The sequence below is a fragment of the Anguilla rostrata genome, chromosome 12 (genome assembly GCF_018555375.3).
Source record: "Anguilla rostrata isolate EN2019 chromosome 12, ASM1855537v3, whole genome shotgun sequence".
Lineage (NCBI taxonomy): Eukaryota > Metazoa > Chordata > Actinopteri > Anguilliformes > Anguillidae > Anguilla > Anguilla rostrata.
In genome coordinates this window covers 13,987,217-14,003,833 of record NC_057944.1, presented here as the reverse complement: position 1 = coordinate 14,003,833, position 16,617 = coordinate 13,987,217, and the positions used below count along the sequence as shown (strand labels likewise).

Here is a 16,617-nt window from a genome sequence, read left to right as displayed (position 1 = left end):
CTTCTCAGGGTCACTACTGTCCTTTGGGCTCGGGCCACGCCCTGCCTTGCCCTACAGGGGAGTACCAGCCGAACCCCGGTGCCTCCGGCTGCATCCCATGCCGCCCGGGGTTCTACTGCGAGGAGACCATCGCTGGAGACCCCTGGCCCTGCCCCGCCCACTCCTACTGCCCTGCAGGTATACAGATACACTTACCGTGCACTGCATTTCAGTGTGTAACGGGGTTCACAGATGTGAGCTAGCATGTTAATGTCCATTAGGGAATGTGATATCACCCCTTGTGACCCAATGAGAGTTGAACCCCTACTACAAATGCATTACAGTACTCTTATTAATCAGCTTGTTACAATGTGATTTGCAGCAGTGCATTACTTCTCATTTCAGCAACGATGGTTCCCCTGCCCTGTCCCAATGGCACATTCACCCCACCCGACCTGAGGGGACTGCAGGAGGAGGGCGAGTGTTTGCCCTGCCCCCCCGGCAGGTTCTGCAGGTACGGGCATTAAACATCTAAACGTCTCGCAATCTTCACAAAAAGCAAGCAAAGGCATGCAAAGATCACAATCTTCTCCATGAAAAGCCCAAACAATCAATAAATCCATCAATTCTTGTAGGAACCATCAGAGGATTATCACAGTAAATTATTCAATAAAACAAAAGACATTAGATTATATTAGTTTGTTTTATTGAAATAGTTTCCTGTAAATTGTTCTTTAAGTGGCTCATAAAGTGAAGCTAATGGCCTGAATGTCATATCTAGATTTATGCAGTTATAAATGGCAGTTAGACATGATTGACAGGTGTGGTTGTGTAAGTAGAAGAGCCGCTGCCAGAGATGTCTGCAGTGATGATGCTGTTTGTGAGCACAGGGCTGGCAAGGTTCTGGGATGCTGTGCTGCAGGGTACCTGTGTTTTTCGGGTAGCGCAGAGGCCACCCCCCAAGGGCCGCCCCTGCAGGATCGGAGCCAGTGTAGGAGGGGTGTCCAGTGTGCTGGACCCTGCCCAGCAGGTGGGTCGCCTGCCCAAAAGTACAACAATGATTTAACAGTGGGCTATGGATCTAGTAGAGGGTCCATAACTCTTCTCTCATATTTTATAATGGTTGGATTATAATGATTGTCATTTACTAAAATTATACAGTTAGAACTTTAAATGAATCTCTCTTTACTCTGAAGTTTTTTTGGGATATCAATACGGATAAGGAAATTGACCATTTTAATGTCCTTCATAGTCAACCAACCTTTTTTTTGTGCACAAAGCTCATCTTTAAATTGCACAAATATTGTAAATCCACTTTAATCATTTGGATACATTCACACAAATTTGAACTTCACTAATAGCTATGATATGACACATTTCTAAAAATTTGGAAACTTCAGCCATGCACTTCCTGTGCACTGTTCTCTTCTGGTAGACCCTCCCTTTATGACTTACCCGTAACAGAGTTGGCTGACATATGTGTGTTTGCAGCCCAAATGCTTGTATAGTGCTGATTTTGGACCTGATGGCCTTTAAACAGGATTCTACTGTGTGGAGGGCACTGAGGAACCTCAGGCTTGCCCCGCCCACACGGTGAGGGCCATGCCCGGTGCCACAGGGAGACAGGACTGCTTGCCCTGCCCCCCACAGCACTGGTGCAGAGAGGGTATGCCATGCAAATCCCACAAAGCGGACTCTACTGAATAGAGGTACCAATGGACACTAGAAAACCAGAGAACTATACTGTAATTATGTTTACAGTATGAGTAGGATATCATAGCACCACTAACAATGAGTATGATGGTTAACATACAGTAGTTGTAGCAGTGGCAGTAGTAATACTTGCAATAGTTGCAGCAGCAGTTGTGCTTGCAGTTGTAATAGGTCTAGAGGTTGCAAAAGCAGTATTAGTAACTGGAGTACAACAAGTATCAGTGGTATTATTAATAGTTGTACCCATATCGCAATAGTACTTGTAGCAGTATATTTTAACATCATCTGTTATCCATTGTCAAATACCATGCACAAAATTCACACAAAATCATTGGTAAATTAATTCATATTTACAGTGGTCTCTGGCAGGCCTCTGATTGGCTAATATTTTAATATATATTTAATATTTTCCACAGGAGACCCCAGCCTGCACCTTTGCCCTGCTGGGCATTACTGTGATGGGCTGGGGGAGGGGGAGGGGGAGTCTGAGGGAGGAGTAGGTCCCAAAGAATGCCCCCCCTTCACCTACAGATCCACCCCGGGGGCACGGAACAGGGGCGACTGCCACCCCTGCCCCGCTGGCTCCTTCTGTAATGACACAGGTTAGACACAGGTCTCGCACAGTCTCTGTGCACAAACTCTGTAATTATACCGGCTGGTGGCCTGAACTCATTAGCTACCAGCAGCAAATATTCTACTTAATAGCAAAAACCTTTTGTGAATAATGATTCTCCCATGGTCTGTAGAATGGCAGTGAAGTGCTGTGTCACTAAATGTGACCTAGCTGGCCCAGGGTTGGTCCTGTGTCAAGCCACATTAAGTGCTATTTTTTTTCCAATGTCCTTTGGGTTGCCGACGGTTAACATGCTGGCTACCAACAGTGGCCTAAGCAAAAAATTAATTTAAATAAATTTGGCCCTTAATGTGTTTTTCATTGACATTAGGCATATTCAGCTGTGTGCCCGGGCTGCTAGTTGGAATAGGCCCAGTTTGACAGGTTAGTCAGAGCTGGTTCCTGATCAGTTGAGGGAAATTGATTGTGACTTGCAGAATGGCCGGTGACAGGTATGATGTTATTGGGGGAATGTGAAGTGGCATTACTGGCATCACTGACAGCTGAGTGATGTGAGACCACAGAATGTGGGGGTTACAGTTATGATATCGAACCCAAGCCGAGCAGGTGATGTTTCTGTGTCTGGCTGAATGTCTCATCAGGACTCACTGACTACAGCGCCCACCCCTGCCCCCCCGGGTTCTGGTGCAGCGGAGTGGGCCCCCCTGTCCTATGCCCGGCTGGCACTATGAGACCCCTGCCGGGAGCAGGCTCACCCAGCCAGTGCATGCCCTGCCAGGCTGGCACCTACTGCCCGGACCCCAGGTCCACGGGACGGCCCAACATCCACGGCACCCCCTGCCGGTCCGCATTCCAGTGCCCCGCAGGTAGGGTGTAGGTCACGTGACCATGGGTGGGGTATTTTGGGTATTAAAAATGTCCAGAATTGAATAGAGCAGAAAGGAATAGAATATATGGAAAACAGAATACACTACATTACTCCCCAGTATATACACACATAAGACAAATATCATGTTTGCAGTGTCTAAAAAACCCTTTGTTTTCAATCAAGCAATTAGGGTAGTGAAAAAACCCATGATCATTCAGTTACCCACTGACTGACTGAATTATAGGGAATTAAAAGATCATTTAAGTGTCTAGGTGCCAAAACATGAAATGTCTTCCAAGTTAAAAATCAGACTTTAACATCAGTTCCAAAAACCACTGACAGTCGGTGCAGGAGGGTAGGAATGGTGGAGCCTGACTCATCTTAACTGTTCTTGTAAGTAATCTTGTTTTTCTTCTGCACCAAGCTGGTTTAACGCTTGCTGAATTTTTGCTGGAGTACAAAACACCACAGTGAATTACATTCATTTAAAAATGTGTCACTATTTTCTCCAAATTTTTAATTGCCAAATTGGTGTTCCTGCTCATCACTGCAACCACCTCCATCACTTTGGGCGAGTGCAGACAAGTACACACTCTCCACCAACACGTGACATTGATTACCGCTTATTTTCACTCTACAGTCCAGCAGTTATGTCTTCACAGATGCTGAGTAGCTTCATATCCTGTCTCATATGCAGTGTCCCCAGCTGTGCAGTATGGGTCTCTGGTACATGATGAGACATGGGTGTCCAGCCGACTGTAGTCCTTCCCTCCCTGGGATGGGCTTTAGCTGAAAGATGTTTTGGGTCATCCACCATTTGATGTCAAAGAAGCTCTCGGTCTAGTTAATTAGCATTGAAATGTAATTAATTTAGGGCCATGTCTGCAGGTTCGGTGATGGAGACCCCCTGCCTGGCCGGCTCGTACTGCGGCCCGGGGACCGGAGAGCCCACCCCCTGTCCCGGAGGATTCGCCTGCCCCGAGGGGTCTGCCGCCTACAACACCCCACAGCAAGTGTGCGTCTCGCCAAAATGGCCCCCAGCCGCACTGCTGGTGAAACTGACTGTGTGAGAGGGCAGTGTTTCCTGGTGACCTCTGACCTGCCGTCTCCGCCCACAGCTGTGCGTTCCCTCACTACTGCCCGGAGAACAGCTCCTCCGCGCGGCTCTGCGATGGGGGGTACGCGCCCCTCAACACCAGCGGCCTGCGGGGGTCCCGGGACACCAGCTGCGTGCTCTGTGAGGGGGGGACCTATCGCCCCGGGTCATCCCCAGACCCGCACTGCCTCACCTGCCCCGCGGGCTACCACTGCCCCCCAGGCAAGCTAAAACTGGACAGTTCTTCTCATGTTCACACTGTACTGTATCTCTGAAATGCAGTCAGCCCTTCTCCATGTAGCACTGCATCTCTGAATTAGGAAGCAGAGACTTTCTCCGGTTTGTGCAGAACTACACCTGTAATTCAACACAGACAGTCAGTCTTTTCTTCTCTTAGTGCTGTGCCTCTGATGTAGCAACCACAGTCCAATTCCACGCTTTTTGTGCCAAGATTTCATTAATGATATGATTTCACCCCATTAAATGAATAATTGAAAGAGTACCTGATCGTATGATGTATTTGTTTGGGTACAGTAGGATTAATAGCCGCATGTTATGTGTGTCTCAGGGACAGAGCGCTACTGGAGCAACCCATGTCCCGTTGGGTATTTTTGCCCCTTGGGCTCCGACAACCCCACCTCTTGCCCACCTGGTTCCTATGGCAACAGCACCCATGCAAAGCTTCTTGAGGAATGCCATCCATGCCCGGCGGGCACCTTCAACCACCTCTCTGCGCAGAGGGCCTGTTTCCCATGTGGAAGCTCATCCTACTCACCAGAAGGTGTCAGTGCCCTACTCCGCCTAAGCTGTTCTTCACTTAGACTGTGTCTGTCTGCTGCTTTTACATCGCATTACAGGCATTTAGCATATCTTCCAGCGCTAACACAATTTTTGCTAGCATTTACATTGATCATTTATACAGTGGATTATACTTAATACTGCTTTCTGTATACCTGCTTATCATTTTGTCATATTTACAGTTTTCCTGTCTCTCCCAGGCTCAGCTTCTTGTATTTGTCTGGGTCAGAACCGGGCCTTCCAGCACTCTGACGGTTCCTGTCTGTGCAAGACCGGCTTCGTCTTCTACAACCAACTGGACTACAAGAGCACTGATGCTGACAGTGTCTTAGACTGCCAGCCTGAGGCATGTGGTCTAATAAAGAGCATGAATGTTAAGGGCATAGAGGCATATTAATGCTCATTATAATGTTTTTTGCAATAACAATAATAAGAATAATAATGTTGGCAGTAGTAGTCATGGTAGACAACAGGTACCTGAACCATGAGAGACATAAATAACATGAGAAGTGCATGAAATATTATATCAAACAATACAACACTTAATATATTCCATTTTTGAAAGGGTATGTGCAAGGTCACGGGTCAAGCTGGCCATTTCCCCTTCAGGTGAATGAACGCTGTGGTGGGGGGCAAGTGCGGCTGGCATCGTCTCGAGAGTGCGTTTCCACATCTGCACACCTGTGTAACGTCACCTGTGGCACCCTAGGGGGGCATCTCAATGTGGAGTTGGGCATGTAAGTCAGCGCAACCTGACACAGCAGTGTCTCAACAAACCTGTGCACCAGAACTTCACAACCAAAATCAAATCAATGATACAGTCAAAATTAGCATTGCATCGGAATTTATCCTCTTTAATTGCACAACACTACTGTTTGTTCATTATTTTTCCCACTGTAAGGTACTTTGAGGTTGTTCAGATTGGTGCATGCTGCATCATCATATCAGCCATAATCGTAGCATTCATTTGAAGCCGCTAAATTTATTTATTTTTATTTATTGATTATCAGCCAAAGGGCCTGATATTGTCATGCATCCCTAAACAAAAAAAGGAAGCTGTGGACTACAGCTCCTGGCTATTTTCACCTAGCCATGCTACTAGCGTACCTCCAATGATAGTTTACTTACAAAAAAGAAAACCATATACTGTATATCGATGTGATCCAAACCACACATTTATTTTAAAATATGTTATTTGAATCTGGATACTATTAATAGTTCATTTAATAGTGTATGTGTCTAAAATTCAGAATTGTTTTGAATAGTTATAGATACCTAAGGCACACATATGCAAGCTTAACTCCTGTCCTGTGGATTACAGTGGTCTGTGACCTTTTAGCATGCCAGATAAAATATCGTCTTCCAGCAAATCGAGCCAAAGGTTAAAAAGCGCCCTCCTGCTCCCCAGCTGCCACTGTGAGCTGTATGTGGCCGTGGAGGAGCTCTGCAACGCCTCGTGTCTGTCATCGCTACCGCACGTCTCTGCCAGGCTGGCCTCGGACGGGCAGCTGCTGCTGAAGGTCAAAGGTCAGGGGGAGAGCAGTATGTGGAGCAGGGTGAGGCCACAATCCACTTATCCATCTCAGCCTTGATTTGATTCATATCCCTTTTCTCTCTTTTCACTGAATTCATTGTCCTTTACAGCTTACTGTAATGATTGGTCTCCAACTTAATCTTATAATATTGAAGAATAATGTACATAGATTTCTGTCTTCTGTCTTCATTTTTCAGGAAGTGGTAGATATTTTGGGCCCCGACATCCATGTTAAGACTATTGGAAGAGTCCACTTTGTCCAGTTTGGCTCTGATGGGGTGTTTGGATGGATCATGACCAACCAAACGCTGATTGACAGATTTCTTTCAGGTGATGTCATGTATTGTGAAGCCTGGAGCAGGAAATGATGTAACAGGAAGCTTGTCCTTGGTGTAACACAGGTGTTATACCCTTGTGTAAGGAACCAGACTTGCATCTAGTGTAGGAAATAATAATGCGAAGAAAGTTATATGAAAATGTTAGGCTGTCTGCTGTGTCTGATGTTTTTCGGCTCAAACACGGTTACATGTTCAAGACATTAAAAAGTAATGTGTTCTTATGCGTTTCATAGCTGAGCCCAGGACACCGTGGGACAGGGAGACCAGGAGAAGAAGCGATTCCAGTAATGTCGGGGAGTTCTCAGACTCTCCCCCTGTGCCACGCATTCCCAACCCCATTGCTTGCCTGGCATCCAATGACATGCTGCTGTTTCAGCTCACCATCAACCACGCCGGTATGCCCACAGGAAGCAGGACTCACTGAGGTGGATGACTAGCTTACTCTAAGTCAAAACATGGCACCCCCCATCCCCCCACAGGCCTGAACTGTTTTGTAGCATACATTAGCATACATTTTGTAGCACACATCAGGGCTTGAAAAACTTATTTTTTCTCTCCGTTTGTTCCAAGCAGAATCTGAACTTTAACGTTTCTGTTCTTTTGTTCCTCCTACAACGTAATGTTCCTGAACCGGTTTGAAAAAAAAAACAAAAAAAAAACAATTAATTATGTTCCTATTTTCCCGTCTCGCAAACATTGAAACCAGCATGGTAGCCTGTCTCAAAAAATGTCTATATATATTTGTGACCAAAAATAATAGGCTAATAAACCTTTTTTCAGTTGTGCAGCAGTCATTCTCATGATTTCTGACTGCTGTATTAATCACGACTGCCTACATGAAGCTCCCTACCCCATTATCACCCGCCTCAGTTTATAAAGAGAAACACATTCTCTGGATGATGAGAAACACAGTGGGCAGACAGTATCACACTGCATTAGCACTGAATAATGTGGCATGGCTAATACAGCACCATGTCTAAATAACCAAGTCAGAATTGCTTAGATACAGGGAAATGATGGGGGAAACCCCGTAGGAAGAGACACGACTCTCACATCGCTCACAGCAACACAAGCAAATAATCTGATCAAGTCCAGGCATTTACAAGGTGTAGGGTAGCAATAGATACAGAGGTAATTGAAATACAGGCTTTATAAACTGCATTAGTCACATCCAACGATTGACTTGAACATAAACAGATGGTAAGGTCAACATTATCCGAATTGAGAGGTAAGAATTAGCACTGTTTACACTAACAAATCCACTGAGATTACTTACACAGTAGCCTAACATTAAAAATGAAACGATACCACCCAGCTTTATCATAACACAGTCGAGCAACCACGTGGCGGCTGGGGACTGAACTCATTGCAATAACCTGCACTGACTGGCCTACTCATTTTCAGTAAGAAAACCGAAGGCATAGACAGAGCATCATCAATATTATATTAAGCCTGAATGACTGTGTTTTCTCTGTGCTGTCAGGCCGTCGTGTACAGATAAAAATGATAGCAGCAGTTGTTTATTTGCGTTCAGACCGCCATCTCAGCCACTTCCCAGTGTACCAGAAAGATCATCTCTTCAGCAGCAACCCCAGCTGGGACTTTGGCGCGTTCCGCAAGCTGGAGCAGCTCATAAAGCACAGCCAGTACAACTCCTCCAGGTGTGTGGATCGTACCATTTCCCCTGTCTCAGAGGTGCCCAGAAGTGGAAAGAGATTGTATTGCACGGATATTGGATATTTTATACTGCTACATTTAAATCATTGTTATATTTGAATATTTTATCATAAATTCCAAGATGTATTCAATTATATCTTTTCAAAAAATCAATTATATATAAACCTGGTATCTTGACTGTTATGAATTTTTATGTGGTATTGCTTTGGCTTTATGTAGTACTTTTCAGTTGACAGAATTAGTTTTTGACTCCAATGTAAGACCAGCTTCAGAAAGGTGCGCACTCATGACAGTACTTGTGTGCCTGTGGAAGGTTCGCGCACGTGTTCACGCAGTCGGGGAAGTACGTGTTCCTGGACAACGGCGTGCCGGACCGGAGCCTGATCGTGGCGGTGAGCGAGCGCGGCACGGAGTGCGACCCTGCCGCTCCCGCGTTCCAGCCTGCGTCCCCCGCCCAGCTGGTGAGGCACGGCATCCTCAGGCAACCCCGCCTCAACCTGCTGCCCAACTGGGGCGCCATTGCAGGTACGTCTGCCGCCTCTTCACAAAGCATGCATCTGGTGTAATCTGAGGCAAAAACAGAGTCAGAGTTAGCGGGTGTTCAAAATCTGTCTGAAAGGTGATAATCCAAGAGGGCCTAAATCCAGATTCTGTATCCACAATCTCTGTAACTTTACTGTACTGTCTGAATGTACTCTTTGAAAAAATTTATATATCTATGCATATGTAAAATTTATTGAAGAAAATTTAATTAGGTGTTTGCTTGTGGTGACTATGTATCTGACCATATTCATATCCTACTACCAGCCAGTGTCATAATGTAACTTGTCACCATGTAAAATACATTTTTCATGTCCATTACCTATCACAATAATTCTGAAAACAATCATGTCCATTTCATACAGAAGCATTGTGAAATGTGTAGGGCTGCTGTGCTGTCTCTGTGATACATGAACACAGCTATGAATCATGGGAAAAGGTTAAAGGTTAGCCTGTAATGAGTGATATTGCCCCCTGCTGTTCCTCAGGGGTGCTGGGCCTCCTGGTGCTGCTGACCGTAGTTCTGATCGCCACGGCTCTGGTTCTGAAGCCCAGCAGAGTCGGGCTCATCGATCAGGGGCGACCAAAGCCCAAATGGAGAAGCCTTGGGGAACCTAGTATCCCTCCTGGATACGTCTATGCTGGAGGCGGGTGTGTCTCTGAATCAGTACTCATTAGATTACATTACAGCACAAGGAGTAACATTTGATATACATTACTACATAAACATACTATATCTTATTTCAGAACTCTCAGAAAGAAATATTATCTGAAGACTAGTATTACTATAAATATAGTTTTGTTGCAATGCTTGTCAAATTGTGGCATATTCTGAAAAACACTGGTAAGTAATTGATAATTGGTAATTGATAACACTGATAAATAATTAATTTTTAAAACATTTATTTTATTGGAATTTGAACATACCTCAGTGAAAATCAATAAACAACAGTGGGGAAAAAAAGAAGAACGAGCACTAGGAGAGCAAAATCTATGACCAAAGTCAAACATAAGTCTCCCCTACAGCATTGCACTCCTAATTAGGCTTCAGGGGGTGATCTCACTTTCTACTGTGGCTGCTCACATGCTCACTCACATTACTGGACTGTGAACTATCACTGGGTTGGAATGAGTAGAAATAACATTTCCATCTTCAGAGAAATGTTAGTTTTTCATAGAAGTTTGCTTCATGTTGAACTGTTGTGCTTGTCTGTTGACAGCACTGTTGATTTAAAGATGGCCGTGTACAATGACTAACCAGGCTTGTGTTTGTGTCCCAGCGTGGATGTTTGTGACGTCCTGGGACACAGAGGTGTTGGAGAGGGAGCAGAAGCAGAGGAGCCGGCTGTCTGCAGGGGTGAGGGTCACAGACCTTTTATTTCATTATTTATGCCCTAAATGTTCCACTAGCCACATGAGTCCATATGAACATGCTACTCGCAACATACAGGCATTTTCATTGGTCTTCATGTAACCATCAGTGGATGAATCTGAGACTGTGATTATTTTAGGGGGATGTTTCCTGGTAATGGTTATATGTTCTAGACAATCCACCCACTGTATTTATTTCAATATGTTTCCACAATATGTTTGTACAAGGGTATAAGAATGGAAGAGTGGAACTGGAGGAGTTCAACGTCAAAACTCTTTATGACAAACTGGAAGACCAGACGCTTCACTTGGTCTCCCAGCTGGCGAAGCACCGCAAGGACAACTTGGAGTTCTACCGCAACATCTGTCAGCAAACAGATTCTGTGAAGGTAACAGACGGTCCCCCTCAAATTGGCCTGGATGTCAAATAATGAATCCCAAACCCGAGTCTGTCACAAATCTGGCCTCCTCCAGGATCTTCTGGAGAACATGGACCAGGCCAAGCTGAGCCAGCTGAGGGAACTGCTCTCCCTGAAATCAGGCGATGACATCACGGCAGAGAAGGAGACGGTTAAAGGTAGCGCGTTGCTCAGCGTTGTGCCATTATTGTCTGAGTTCCGCCTGTGGCTTGTGAGCATGCAGCTGCCCCTCCTTCATCGTCCTTCACCCTCCAGACCCCTCGGCGTCCCTGCTGGAGGCCGCACTCAGAGCAGTGGAGGGGCTCATACACAGAGCTGAAGGAGAGAGCTGGGCACAGCAGGACGTGGCTGCAGAAACCTGCCCAGGAGATGTTGGGGACGGTGGGGCACACACAGGCTATGCACATGTAAGTACACCCAGAACAGCCTCGCAGGGGGAACATGGTGAATATAAACCTAGGGACAGGGCACAAGGTGGGGTCTTAGCACTACTGGGGTCGTAACAAAATCTGGGGACACCCTCCTTCCTTTAGACTTCTACACTGGGACATGGTCTTTGAGAAATGGACTGCTGTAACTTGCAGCTATTGCTTATCAATTATTAAAGTTCCGATTATAAATAGAAAAAAGTTCAGAAGTTTTTAGAAAATTGTACCTAAATTTTCATCCATTGAACCACTATTGTTTTAAATGGACACAAATAAATGGCTTTCACATAGCTCTAATCTGCCTGAAAGAAAGGGCTGAAAGAAAAGTAGGAGAAACACCAGCATTACCAGCACTGTGGGTAAGCAAGGCAGCCATTTTGCTGAAGTGAGAGAGATGGATTGCTGACCCATTTTAGTCTGCTCTACACAGCTTTGTGCTCTGTATAGGTTTTAATGGACCAGTCGTTTCCTCACAGGGCTTCCCTGACTCTACGCAGTTGTCCTCTCCTGACATGGCTGAACCAAAAACGCTCCAGGTAACAGCCACAGGTAAGATCCGGGATATGCGGTTCTCCTCACGTACGGTGATGTCATTCATTTTTACCTCATTCGTTGCCTCCTCTTTCCACAGCGACCCAACAGAGCGCAGCGGGCGGTCTGAGCGAGCAGGACCTCTCCAAGCTGGTGGCCCTCACACCACTCTCCAAAACTCTGCGGGAGATCCAGCACTCTCTCCAGAGCTTGCCATCTGCAGAAGAAGATAAGGGTCTGTATGAAGTGAATGTTAACTCTAAATCCCTTTAAGTCAAATTACTCTCAGACCAATGTCTAACGTACTTAAAGGATCCCGTATCATTTCCTATCTCCATTCTTGTAATGAAAAAGATTGTTAGTACCATGTGCTGCCAATAGGTGGCAGGATGACACTCCTGTGCTGTTGAATTACAGTTTCCCCGTGATTGTAATAACAAATGTTGAAATGTTTGTTTGATCTCTGAGGGGAAAATAAATCAATTTCACATGAAAAATAATCTTGGAGTTTATAAAAAGGCTTTGGTCTGTTCCACATAAAGCCTGTGCTGAGCAGTATCTGGAGGGCTGTTTCCCTGATGCGTATCTGAGCTGTTTGTTCCTCTCCAGCTGTTTTCCATGAGTCAGAGCAGGAGTCAGTGGGGCACCTAGTTCCTGTTGCCCTGGGCAACCTGCCTCCCCATCACTTCGCCGTGTTCCTGTTCGGCTGCCGGGTTGCACGCCTGCTGTGCGGCGGCCACGGTTTTCCCCCGCTCACGCTGCTTCTGGCTCGGGCGGTTCCACTCTCACGCCTCACCGGCCTGGCAGAGCACTGCCGCGGGGACTTCTATTATGACGCCGCCAACCGTATCCTCTACCTCCACCAAGATAAGCTGGGGAACGCTGGGGAGTTCATCGCCACGCTTCTTCACTCCATGGCCTGCATTGCCTCAGGTTGAAGAAACATTTAAACATTTAAAAACAGCTAACACAGTGTAATATAAAAACCTGTTCACATGGTCACAGTTCCTTTACATATTAGGTTACAATGCTTCTTTTTGCTTTGTCATGGTGTAACACTGTAACTTAAAATTAATGAATCAGATTAGTTGCATTGTTAATTAAACCTTGTATTATCTTTTTTTTATTTTTACTTTACCTACAAGGTTCAACAACAAAAGGCTTCATCCAAGCTTTCCACAGCGCGGTCTCTGCTCTAAGTTTGGTCCTGTTCCACTCCTCCTTCACCAGCAGAATAAACAAGGTTTTTAGCATCTTTAGCTTAAGGATTGATTGGAAGCCAAATTCAGTGACTGCCACTCTCAGCAAACTGGCTTTTGTTTCCAGACAGGGGAGATTAAAGAGGAATTCACTGGGGCGTTAGCTGAAGAATTTCTCAGCGTCAAAGTTCCAATTGAAATGGGCTTCTCTGAGCCTGAGCTTGCAGAAAGGTCAGCATATGTACTTTTTGATTTTACACTGGGATTTGTTTAGAACTAAAACCACCATCGACAAGTGATACTTTATTGTGCATTGTAATGTACATGAGAACATTTGGTTTCTGGACTTTATTAGGGTCTATTTTGAAAATACTAAAAAGGGACAAAATGAATTGATAAAAAGGTTATTGCATATTTTGCTATTGACAGCTTGAGAAAAAGTTGCACACACTGACTCAGTCATGTACCACATCAAAATAGTGAAAATACATTTATTGTCTTTCATTTTGTATAAATCATTTTGAACTGACACCGTAAGGCCTTAAATTGAACTTATTACTCACTACCTAACATTAACTGTTTCCTCCTAGACTTCAGAAATTCAAGTTCTTCAAGTTACAGCAGTATCTGCGAGAAATGAAATCTAATCAAACACAGGAGAAAGTGGCGGGTGAGACGTTCCTCATTTAATTATAAATATATTTACAATCCTGATCTACTATGTCAGGTTACATTATTGTGGAAAGTGTTTTCTCCAAGTTCTGACAAATACATCCTGTGTTTTTATTCATTTAAACTTTTTGAGTTAAAAGTCATGTTGAGATTAAAGCCTTTTACAAGTGAGGCCTAGACAAGACAGGGCAAAGCAGTATCATACATAGGAGTCACAACACCAACAAGAGTAGGCCTCACATATACAATATATTCAAAATACTTATATCATGCTATCAAGTATCTGGACATTTACAACTTGAAACTGGTGCAAGTAACCGAAATTGTGTCCCTTATATTCTGTTTAATATCTGGTAGCAAAACTGGGAGCTCAAGATTGAGTTTGGCCTGCAGCTTATTCCAGGACCAGGGACAATGATAGTGCAAGCTCATCTTTCCAGTCTTGGTTCAGACACTTGGAACAATTATTTGTTATATCTTAGATTGTAGCGGCCTTGCAACAATAAAAACCTTGTGCGGATATACAGCAGTAGCTTTCGTTGAATGTCCTTGTGCCCTACGCTGGGTATGGGATGGACAACCAACAATACTGTACAAGTTATAATGATGGGTTACAACCTGAATTAGTGTTAGTGTATCTGTAACCTGAATTAGTGACAGTCATCAGCATATACTGTAAATGGTACCTACAATGTTTTGTCTGGTCACAAATATTATTGATATAGGTAAGAAAAAGCGAAGGACCTAAAATTGAACCTTGCGGTACGCCCTTGTTGAAAACAACAAAGTCTGACATGACATGCCCAGACTTGTGTTTCACAACTGTGATCTTTCAACAAGGTAACTGGAACCATTCAGCTGCTTTGCCCGAAATACCTGGCCTCAGTAGGGTTGTATTTAATAATGAATGGCCCACAGTATAAAAAGCCTTAGTGAGATAAGTAAACAGGCCATACAGGTAGACATGCTATAAATGGCTGTCTTTACATCATCCATGACCTTCAAAGTTTCAGTCACATTACTAGATCTATAACAAGACTCCACATCATTAAAAATATTGGGAGAATCCAAGCGTGACTAAGCTGCAACTAAAGACGACTCCATAATTTTAGCTAAAAAAGAAAGAGGTTTCTATAAAGGTGTGTCTGTGTGAAGTGCAAATATCACAGTGCTATGCAATCACACTGTCTATTTTTATATAGAGCCTGGATCTGAGAATGGGGATGCTGCAATAAAGGTATGCTTGGCCTATTGTTTTTTCTAATACACTGTTTTTCTTCTTTGTACCATTTGTGAATATTTTACAGTATTTATATACCTCTCTGGTATAGTAACATTGAACATCTTTATTACACAATATTAGTGTGTTCCATAAGGATTTTTAGGTTTATAATCAAGTGTAGTTTCCCATTTTAAATACAGTAAATATGTTTCCTTCCTTTGTCCTTATTTACAATAGTATTCACATACCTTGTTGATGTAAGTTGAGTTTATGAACTCATGTTATTTCCTGAGTTGATGAAACCTGCCCTGTTAGGTACTGAGTTGACGGGGCTTATGCTGTCCCCTGTGGTTCAGGTTCTCAGTGTGGAGCAGGAAATTGACCGTTTAAATGAAGTTTTCCTGCAGCTGAGTGTGGGGCTCCAGGGAAGGGCAGAGAGGAGGGGAGGGCAGGACTACAGCGGGCCTACACAGGTCAGGATGCACGCTCATCTTCATTGGACAATCGGGGGGGCGTGTGATTGGGTGACATGCCTGAGATGGGCTTTTTGTGACAATGCCTTGTGATGGTGCTGTCTCTGATGCAGGGAACTCTTGAGCCCTGCCTCAGTCGCCATGGAACCCTTCTTCTGGATCTGAAGAGGCGATGTGTGGACCAAAGGCTCAGTGAGATGCAGGCCCAACTGACCCAGCTTAGCATGCAGCAGCCAGGCAGCCAGAAGCCAGACAGCCAAGAACCAGCTAGCCAAGAACCAGGCAGTCAGGCACCAGAGAGCCAAAACCGAGATAACCAGACACCAGACAACCAGGGACCAGACAGTGAGCTTGCAGAGAGCCAGAAACAAAACAACCATGACCCAGAGACTCAGATGTCAGAGAACATTCATCCATCATTCAGTCAGGATCCAGACAAGCTAAAGTCACCCACTCAGACATTTCACATTCAGAAACCAGACAACCATAAAACAGACAGTGCGGGACCAAACAGACAGACATCAGAGGTTCTTATTACTGAGGAAAGTAGCTTACCAGCTGTATTCTAGCACAAATGTGTGTACCATTTCCTGTGTACCGTTCATTTGAGTCTGTCTTAACCACTCTTCCAATATTTATGTTTTTCTCTTGAGTGCAAATATAATGTTATTTCTTATTAAATATTCATGTTAATAAACTTTTAATAAAGGGACACGCATTCAATGTGGTTACTAGGTTTGTGGCAAACCTCAGATGTATAATTTATCCTGCAGATACAATGAATGTTTCTCTATGGGCATTATAAACCAGACCTTTAAGAGAGTGAGAAGGCATGAGACAGTGGAAAGGAAAGCATACTGATCAGGCTTCATGGCTTCCAGGTCAAGGTCAGTGCATTTGCGTTTGTGGCTCCTGCTCCATCCTCGGTAGCGTCATAGTTCAAGTGGAAGACCAGCCAGCCTGGCGCCAGCCCCCGTTTGCCTGACATTTTGCCCCCCAGGAGAAGCGAGGATGTAGCGCCGAGACAAATTAAGATAACTGAATAATAAAAGAAGACAATATATTCAGGCACGTATGCTTCTTCTGCCTCATCCCACCTAGTGAAATTACATTTGCGAAACGCTTTATGGCTGTTGGAACTTTGGATGACAAGCACATACTTAAAATAGTTTCCTGCAGGAAAAA

General features: G+C 44.5%; 1 protein-coding gene across 1 annotated transcript in view; it reads left to right on the top strand.

The window, feature by feature from the left end:
* The window catches only part of si:ch211-286b4.4 (SCO-spondin), a 48,166-nt gene extending 32,016 nt beyond the window's left edge, over window positions 1-16,150 (top strand). Inside the window, exons 49-78 of the mRNA XM_064303301.1 lie at window positions 9-177; window positions 385-493; window positions 870-1,009; window positions 1,520-1,645; window positions 2,109-2,294; window positions 2,908-3,132; window positions 4,023-4,149; window positions 4,253-4,452; window positions 4,799-5,011; window positions 5,229-5,374; window positions 5,638-5,765; window positions 6,437-6,584; window positions 6,760-6,892; window positions 7,134-7,295; window positions 8,435-8,561; window positions 8,891-9,102; window positions 9,606-9,768; window positions 10,398-10,474; window positions 10,717-10,877; window positions 10,963-11,065; window positions 11,163-11,314; window positions 11,812-11,884; window positions 11,967-12,101; window positions 12,476-12,799; window positions 13,012-13,109; window positions 13,193-13,296; window positions 13,656-13,735; window positions 14,940-14,974; window positions 15,316-15,432; window positions 15,546-16,150. Coding sequence (XP_064159371.1) covers window positions 9-177; window positions 385-493; window positions 870-1,009; window positions 1,520-1,645; window positions 2,109-2,294; window positions 2,908-3,132; window positions 4,023-4,149; window positions 4,253-4,452; window positions 4,799-5,011; window positions 5,229-5,374; window positions 5,638-5,765; window positions 6,437-6,584; window positions 6,760-6,892; window positions 7,134-7,295; window positions 8,435-8,561; window positions 8,891-9,102; window positions 9,606-9,768; window positions 10,398-10,474; window positions 10,717-10,877; window positions 10,963-11,065; window positions 11,163-11,314; window positions 11,812-11,884; window positions 11,967-12,101; window positions 12,476-12,799; window positions 13,012-13,109; window positions 13,193-13,296; window positions 13,656-13,735; window positions 14,940-14,974; window positions 15,316-15,432; window positions 15,546-16,001 — 4,629 coding nt within the window. The 3' untranslated portion in view covers window positions 16,002-16,150. The remainder of the gene's footprint in view (window positions 1-8; window positions 178-384; window positions 494-869; window positions 1,010-1,519; window positions 1,646-2,108; window positions 2,295-2,907; window positions 3,133-4,022; window positions 4,150-4,252; window positions 4,453-4,798; window positions 5,012-5,228; window positions 5,375-5,637; window positions 5,766-6,436; window positions 6,585-6,759; window positions 6,893-7,133; window positions 7,296-8,434; window positions 8,562-8,890; window positions 9,103-9,605; window positions 9,769-10,397; window positions 10,475-10,716; window positions 10,878-10,962; window positions 11,066-11,162; window positions 11,315-11,811; window positions 11,885-11,966; window positions 12,102-12,475; window positions 12,800-13,011; window positions 13,110-13,192; window positions 13,297-13,655; window positions 13,736-14,939; window positions 14,975-15,315; window positions 15,433-15,545) is intronic.
* The last annotated feature ends 467 nt before the right edge of the window (window positions 16,151-16,617 follow it).